The sequence below is a fragment of the Lathyrus oleraceus genome, chromosome 1 (assembly GCF_024323335.1).
Source record: "Lathyrus oleraceus cultivar Zhongwan6 chromosome 1, CAAS_Psat_ZW6_1.0, whole genome shotgun sequence".
Taxonomy (NCBI): Eukaryota; Viridiplantae; Streptophyta; class Magnoliopsida; order Fabales; family Fabaceae; genus Lathyrus; species Lathyrus oleraceus.
Window position 1 is genome coordinate 337,865,284 of NC_066579.1, and position 8,950 is coordinate 337,874,233.

At 33.8% G+C, this 8,950-nt stretch overlaps 1 protein-coding gene across 1 annotated transcript; it reads right to left on the reverse strand.

Moving 5' to 3' along the window:
• Positions 1-659: 659 nt before the first annotated feature.
• Positions 660-8,090, reverse strand: LOC127134882 (hypothetical protein At1g04090). The gene is made up of 3 exons (XM_051061833.1): positions 7,901-8,090; positions 2,468-2,572; positions 660-2,380 (listed from the first exon to the last, which is right to left on the reverse strand). The coding sequence occupies exons 1-3, from the start codon at positions 8,001-8,003 to the stop codon at positions 831-833; spliced, it is 1,758 nt and encodes a 585-aa protein (XP_050917790.1). The 5' UTR covers positions 8,004-8,090; the 3' UTR covers positions 660-830.
• Positions 8,091-8,950: the final 860 nt, after the last annotated feature.

The window sequence follows — 8,950 nt, forward strand, 5'->3', positions numbered from 1 at the left end:
CGATGTTTAACACTTAACCCCCCTTTTAATTTCTCTAGATAGACTTTGTCCCACGACATCCAACTCATCTTCCTTTTCCCTTCCTCCCCATCCCACAAGAAAGTTTGTAGCAACTTTATTATCCCATTAGAAACCATCTTTAGTGCCTTGAATAAAGAAAAGAAGTATATGGACAAACTATTCAAAACAGAATTCAATAAAACAATTCTACCTCTGAATGAAATGTTTCTCCCACGTCAAGAAGAAAGTCGTCTACGCAACCTTTCTAAAATAATATTCCATGTAACCTTCCTTCTATGATTAGCTCTAAGCAGAACCCCCTAAAAAAGGAACAATACAATGAAAAAAAAAGGCATCCGCCTCAATGAAAGAATTCTTCACATTAACACTTATAATTTTACTTTTATAAAATTCGACTTTCAATTCCAAATCCAATTCGAAATCCCTCGACAAACCTTTAATGCTCGAAATGTTTAACCAATAAGCTTCCCTCAATAGAATAGTGTCATCAATAAATTGAAGTATCTCAAAATAGATGTTTTCATTAACCTTAAAGAGAACAAAATCTCTAATAAAAATCACTTTTTGAACCAAACTTGATAAGGCTTCAGCCATCAAACCTGATTGACTATTAATTATGCCGCTATTCGTAGAGAAAATTTACAAAAAATTAGAAAAATAAAATTTTCACTAAAAATATATTATAATATTTAAAAAGGTTTAATCCAGATAAAAAAATATAATTATTTATGCAACACGCGACTCTTATTCTATTATAAATTAATTTTTAACAGAATAAGAATCAATATAAACTAAAAAACCTACAAAATTCAAACTTCATCACCATTCCAAACCTTCTTTGCCTTTGGACCTGTTGGTCCTTCCTCACCAAGCATTTCATTTGGTAAAGTCTTAATCATTCTTTCAAAAGCTTCTTTTAACTTCCCAATTATCAACACCTTCTTCAGATTTTTCAACTGCTCATCTAGATTATAGTCAATTTTTGGACCCCATTCCCTATAAAAATTCAACCATGCTGGTTCTTTAACAGACCCTAAATAATCTGCAGAAACCAACACAAATTTTCCCATATCCATAACATTACTACCTTTATTAGTATCATCTCTTACACCTATTCCATTTTCCCCAAGTAGAACAAGACCTTCATGTGGATATGCTGCATGGCCATGCAATGAAGCATAAACAATAGGTCTTTTTGTTGTGTCATTTTGGAACTCAATTTGAGATGAATCAACCCATGAACCACTACTATGTTGTGAGAAATACATTTGCCATAATTTACCATCCAAATTACTTACCCTTAAAGTCACATGCTCCCAATCACCAACATGTTCACCTATTTTCCCTAATTTAATATTTATAAGCTCTACTTTTGCTCTTGCAGGTCCATTAAAAGGGTAATAAATCCACATTACAATATCACTGAATGTTCCTCCAAACATTGGTTTCACATGTACATAAGATTCTGCACTCTCAAGATTTCCACGTTTGACCTTTTCTTTATTTGCATCATCAACAGGTAGGTTTATCCAATAAGAATCATCATAGTTATGATCTTGAGGAAGGTTAGTTCCATTTTGTTGTATTTGAATAGGATTTAACTCATCACCTTTCTTGTATAGTAATGCTCCATTGGAGAAAAACCAATTGACAGAAGAAGGAAAGTATTCTTCATCGGAATGTAGGTATAGAAACGGAGAGTAAACTTGAAGTATTGCCTCGATTTGTTTCTGATTAGGCATGACTTTTGAAATGGAATTGAGATTCTTCAAACATGAAATAGATGAAGGGTTAGTATTTCCACCGTTTTGCGCAACGAAGGTGCCAACGCGAACTCCAGGAGATTGAGTTCCTCTATTGCTTGGTCTAACATCATAGAAATTGAAATCATTGGAACCCCAAATCCATGAAGTAGTCTCGCATTGTTCGGTAAGATCTGATCTGACAGACATGATTTTGTCGAGGGAAGGTTTTTCTGGTGTTGTGGTGACTATATGTCCTAAAGCTTTGTAGCCATCAGGTGCTACTGGTAGCCAAATATACAAAGTTGAATTTTGATTAGCTGAGAGGGATGAGGTGTTCCATAGAAGTGTATAATCAATTGGTGGCTTTAAAGTTCCGTTACTTGTACTTGAAGAAACATCCTTTGCAACTAGAACATATCCAAAAAGAGGTTTGTTGTTAGGTTGGCTGTAGCTACCTAGCATAGAGAATCCTTTAGGTACTGATGTTGGTTCGTACACTGAGGCCCCTTGATTGTCCGGGCCACCGTCGTAAGCGCCCCAAACTTTGCGAAATGTTGATACTTGAGACACTTGCAGCCCACCTAGATCAAGGATTCCTCCTGCGAAACCGTTACCTGTATGTTGCAATTCATCACAAGCTATAATCAGAATCTGCATTCGCTATAATATATCACATAAAATGATGATCAAATAATGCATACCTTGTGGCCAAGAAGTTGTTGCAATTGGAAGCTCGAATGTGTAGTCAATGGGGCGAGATCGGGATTGGGATCGGGGTCTTGTTTTGTTGAAAAGATTCTTATTCTCTGCAAATAAGAACATGCAGTAAGAGAACTACATGATGTGTTAATGCAATCACTAAACACGGCCACTAGAAAAGATGAATGTAATGTTTCCTAGAACTTAATAATATTCGCATGTTTATGTTTTTGATGACCTTGCTTCCCTTTTCATAGACGGAGATCTAACCTTATGGACCCGTGTATTTACATAAAATCGAAAAAACTGAAAGTTTAAACCAACCATACTGAATAATTTAGTTAAGTTGTATTATTTATACTTTATACAATATAGAAGTATCCCTCAAAAATTCACATTTTCAGCAAAATTTTAGATTTGTCGTTGACTCACCCTTGTTAGGACAAAGAACCAGATTTCTAATTTGGAGAGTGAGATAGAGTAATTATTGAGGGTGAAAAATAATGGTCAATTTATTAATATCCAAAATGTATATATACAATTATATTGAGTGAGATATAAGTAATAAAAAAAATCAAAAAATCAGATAGCTCTAACCGATTACAAATAGAGTTTAACCGATTACTGAAACATTTTGTTTCTACCGTAACCGATTATTGATAAACTCCAATCGATTACATTAATATTGTGATTCATTTTTAAAAGGATGTAACTGGTTATAGCCCCGCAGTAACCGATTAGAGGCACGTGAGTTACATTTTTTTCACTTAACACACTACTTTAATTCATGTGCTCCAAATCTTCCATGAGTATATGCTTCTTCAATCAACCCTCATTTGATCAGAAAATCGGCCACTTGATCTTCACTTTTACAATATCCTAACCTCAATCTTCCTTCACAAACAAGCCATCTCAAATAGTAAACCTCATATCAATATGTTTGTTTTTCCCTGGTGCAATGAGATTCTTAGCAATAGATTTATCAACCATGAGCATTACAACCTCACCCTTTTTACTGTACATCTCCTTAAACAAATTCATCAACTATACGGCTTGGCACACACACAACGAAGTTGCAATATACTCGGCCTCACAAGAAGAAAGTGTCATTACCGCTTCCTTCTTTGAACACCATGAGATTGGTGTTTCTTCAAAGATAAAGATGTATCCACCTGTGGATTTTCTGTCATTTTTATCTCCATGTCAGCCGAAATCGATATATCTGAGCAAATATCACTTTCTGCCCTTGTTCATTGTGAGAAAAAATTTATGCACCCAATAGAACCTTTAACGTATCTTAGAATCCTCTCGATTGCTACAAAGTGAGACCCATTCAATATCTCCATGAATTTGCTCACAATTCCAACACTAAAAATCAAATATGGTCTCGTATTACACAAGTAACGTAAGGATCCAATCAGTCTCCGATATTGAGTTGGATTAACATCTTACTCATGTTCGTTCTTTGACAACTGCAACCTTGGTTCAACAGGAGTAATGTCAATGTTACAATGGTCCATTTTAGATCTTTCAAAATTTCAAGATCATACCTTCTTTGATGCATGAACAACCTTTTTTGGACTTGTGAAACTCAATACCAAGGAAGTATGTCACGTGACCAAGGTCGGTCATCTCAAATTCGTTCATAAGCTCACCATTGAACTTAGAAATGCAACCTTCATCGCTGCCCATAAACAACAAATCATCCACGTGGGTACAAAGAATTATTACTCCTTAATTTTCATCCTTCTTCACATACACACCATATTCGGATACACATTCGTTGAAGCCTATCTCTATTAAGAAATCATATATCCTCTAGTTCCAAGCTCTCGGAGCTTGTTTCAAACCGTACAATGCCTTTTTCAATCTATAGAACTTTGATTCGTGGGTTTTTACAACGAAACATAGACCTCTTTATCCAAAGGTCTTTTCAAAAATGCAGATTTAACATCTATTTGATTAATGGACCAATTATTGTTGTTTGTAATCCCAAAAACCAATCAGATGGTCTCAATTCTTGCTACCGATGCAAATACTTCCTCAAAGTCTATTCCTTCCTTTTGCAAAAAACCCTTATCTATCAATCTAGATTTGGGCTTCACAACCTCTCCTTTGGGATTTGTCTTGACATTGTACACTCATCTCACACCTATAGGCCTTTTACCTTGAGGAAAATCAAATAGCTCCCAAGTTTTGTTCTTCTGAATCAATTCCAGCTACTCCTTCTAGCACAAATCCATTTAGGATCACTTAAATTATCCTATATTTTAACGAGTTAGAATTCGACCATGAGTGCAAAATGGACGAAGTCACCATCTTCATTAACACCGTTGTCTTGGAATAAGTCACAATCTTGGAGTTTTGTAGAAAAACCTCTTTGCCTTGTTGATCTTATCACGTTTTCTTTGATTTTTCCTGACTTCAACGGGGGTTGTTTATTCATTTTCAAACACTGTAGGAACCATTTTTCATTGATGTAATTGGTTAAGTCCATTGGTAACTGGTTACAGGTTGTTGCAGCTCCGTTATTCGGTAAAAAATGACGTCTCTGCTGATCACAGTCCTTTTGTTTGATGCATCATACAACTTGTAATCACAAGTAGAATGATAGCCTACAAGTATCATTTGATATCCCTTGTTATCAAACTTCTTTCTAAGTTGATCTGACACATGTGGATATATCGTTGAACCAAACACTCTCAAGTGACTCATGTTCGGTTTAAACCTGAACTAAGATTCCTCCGGTGTAATATTTTCTAGATTCTTTGCGGGGGCGTCTGTTCAACAAATAAGTGGTTGTGGAGACGACTTCCCATCAAAATCATTTCCGCAAGTTCTTTACCTTTAGCATGCTTTTTACCATGATCATGTTATAACAAGTACTCCTCTTGACAACACCGTTTTCTGTAGTGTGTAAGGCAACAATACCTCATGTAAAATGATCGTTTTGCCTTTCAACCATTTATTTGAATTTCTTGAACACCTCAAATACCTCATCTTTTCTTTTGATTATGTATGTCCATAACTTTCTACTATGATCATTAATGAAATGAATGTGACAAAATAACTATTGCTACCAATAGAGTTAACTTGCATCAGTCCCCACACATCTGAATACACCACCTCAAGAAGACAATTGGTTATACAACCTGCATATTTGCTGAATTTTCTCTAATCTTACTTCGCTTCAGTTGGTATGTTGATCAATGGCAACCCTATTACCATCTTATTCTTTTGCAAGTCGCTGAGATCTCAAAAATTTAGATGCTCATGTCTATAGTTCCATATCCATTCTTCTCTACTAGCATTGTAGCAAGACACATATGTTTCATAACCTTCAATTCAACTTTGAAAGTTCTATTTGGAGCCATATGAGCCTTTATGACCAAATCTCTGTTTGCATCCATAACGCATGATGGCTTGTTCTCCATATGAATATTGTAACCCTTCTCAAGTAATTGACAAATACTTAGAAGTTTTCACTTGATTCCGGGAATATACAACACATCCTTTATTGAAGAATGTTTACCATCCTTTCTCTCGATTGATATGTCACTGATCCCTTCCGCCGCTAGAGTGGTATCATCTGAAAACTTTACCTTGTTCATCATGGCACAATTGATTGTAACAAATCAATATTTTCTTCTCATCATGTGCGTTAAACATACAGAGTCTCGATACCATTGATCGCCTCTTTCATAGTCACCATGGAGTTTTCTTCTGCTTGTAACCGGTTACAATATATAGGTAACCAGTTACAACCTTCTTTGCCAGCCTGTTGTAGCCTCTTGTAGCTTTTCTGTGATTTTCTATTGTTGCATTCTTCGTTAGTGATCATCGCCAAGAGTGTGGTCTCATCATCATACTCTTGTCTTCCAACTCTTGCTTCATCTTCTTGAGGTTCTTTCTAGCTGCCACTTCACTCTCTTGCAAAATGACCATACTTTTGACAATTAAAATACTACACATTGCTTTTATCTCCTTTCTTACTTCCTCTTATTCCTCTAATGTTGCCACCTCTAGAGTTGTATGATCCACTACCCCTATTGTCGTTGCTTTCACCCTTTTGAAATGTTGAATTTTTAGAATTTTGGATTTCTATTTCACCAAAATTCTGAAAGTTCCTTCTACCTTTGTTCATGAGCCATTTTTCCTTTCCCTTCTTATCTCTTTCATTAAAACGAGCTCACAAAGCGATCTCCGCATTTGCATTATCAACATTCCTTTCCTACATCCTCTGCTCATGAGCCACTTTCCCTTTCCTTTCTTATCTCTTTCATTAAAACGGGCTTGCAAAGCGATCTCTGCATTTGCATTATCAACATTCCTTTCCTACATTCTCTGCTCATGAGCTTCAAAAAATTCATTGGGAACTAGTTATAAGAATTGAGAAAGTCCTGGAGTGATATCCTAGACTAAACTTCTCTTACTAAAAAAGATAACATTGTTTTGGAATTTGTAAAAAGTTCGGACCATATTATGCCAAATCATGGTCACATCAAATGGAACCTTAGTCGTAACCCAAGAGATCTAAATAACTCTAAAAAAACAACTATTGTCATTGGATAACATTAAATCCTAATCTAACCACTTAAGACATTTATATAACACATAAGCTAACACCTCACAAGTATCAAAGATATAGTTAGTTGATCCCAACTAACTTTGATAGAAAATACAAGAAATTCCATTCTAATCCATGATTACCATATGTCTAAAGTGGTTTTCCCTCGTGAAAGTTCTATTTAGAAGTAGCTTTTAAGAGAAGACAATCACAGTCGAAAGAGACATCTTTGTGCATCCTATCAATTTGTATAAGAATTCAACCAGAGAAATTTTCCATAAATTACCCATCGAGGTAGGGGAGTTGACCTTCGGGATCGGAGCCACAAAAAACGACAAAAAACTATGGGATAACATCGTTTGGTGGTAGAATTTATCAAACATAAGCTCTACATCCAACCTATGAAGTTGCTAAAATCTCTAAAAGAAGAACAAGTTAAAGTCATCCAAATTGAAACTCTTATTGACATCTCACTAAACAATGACATGACCGTGAAGAAGCAATAACAATTTATTACTAAGTAGCTCCGAAAACTATTAAGTTTACTGTATATGTTCTAAATCTAATTCAACAATATCTCGTCAAAGCTAAAAAAAAAATAACAAAACTCTTTGATGATAGCAACCATATAATTACAAACGTTTGGTTGAACTATTATCTATCAACTAGTATTTATGTATCATTATAGTATTCTTTGTACTCATTGTTTTGATAACCCAATACCGTATATACCCATTTCCATTCCATTTTTGTATCTAAATGTGAATAAAACAAAAATAATGCGGCAATCTCCAAGCAAGCATTAAGCACACAAAAAATAACCAAAAAAATTAAAATACAAAGTAAGAATGGCAAAGAAGAAAAGTACCTGAAATTTGATCCATTGGTGCAGCTCTAGTAACAACCCCCATTGCTTCAATTGCCATGAAAAGCACAACAAAAATGCAAAGAATCCCCACATTCGCACTCATTTTTTTTATAATCCTCTCTTTTCACACACACCTTCCACTCAACCTTATAAAATATTTTAACCCTTAAAAGTTCCAACACTTTTTTATATATATTGAATTACTTTTTGGTTTTTTCATTTCTTTCATTAAGGCTGAATCAAGGAAAAAGGTAAAGGGTGTATCATGAATGAATTAATGAAAAGTTAAAAAAGTTTTAAAAGAGTAATGTAATGGGAGATAGATATATTAGTAATTCTATATTACCTACAATGATGTGTTGAGTCAAAAACCAAACAAAAACATTACGAGGATGTCGGTTCTTATGACGTAAATTTGCTTAATACTAGGTGTGGTCAGTTACTTGACTCAGCCTGAAAAAAAGTTCAGTCATTTAGTAAAATAAATACAATTTATCAATCTGTTAAATATAAATACGAAGGTTACAATTGGAAGAACTTGACTATGATAAATGTAAGAGTCGAAAAATGAGGATTAATACAGCCACGAACGTAAACACTATCTCTATGTTCATAAAGTTTACTTATTAAAAAAATTGGTTCATAAAATTTATTGAAAAACAGTAATTCTATTTTTAATAAAAAATGTATTTATAAAAGAGATATGGAAGTACGTGAATATAGTCACTAATAATATGTGAAGAGTATCTGTGAATAATGATTTTAAGTAGTGAAATAAGATTAATTTTTAAAATATAAAAAGTTGATTATTGAAGTAACGAAGTTGACTGATAAACGTTTAGATATTTAAAATAATTTTTAATATTAAAATAAAATTAATTAATAAAAAATAATATTTAATTTATGAAATTATGAATTAGTTAATAAATATTCGGATATTAAAAATATTTTTTAATAATAAATAAAATTAATTAATAAAATATAAAATATTGATTAACGAATTATGGAGTTGATTAATTATATGATTTTATATTAATATCTTTTATTCTA

Excerpts from the sequence above, each read along its gene's own strand:
- LOC127134882 (XM_051061833.1), bottom strand. The coding sequence starts at position 8,003 with ATGAGTGCGAATGTGGGGATTCTTTGCATTTTTGTTGTGCTTTTCATG. Across the intron at positions 2,573-7,900 it reads ACCAATGGATCAAATTTCAG|AGAATAAGAATCTTTTCAAC; the intron begins GTACTTTTCTTC and ends TCTTATTTGCAG. Across the intron at positions 2,381-2,467 it reads AACAACTTCTTGGCCACAAG|GTAACGGTTTCGCAGGAGGA; the intron begins GTATGCATTATT and ends TGCAACATACAG.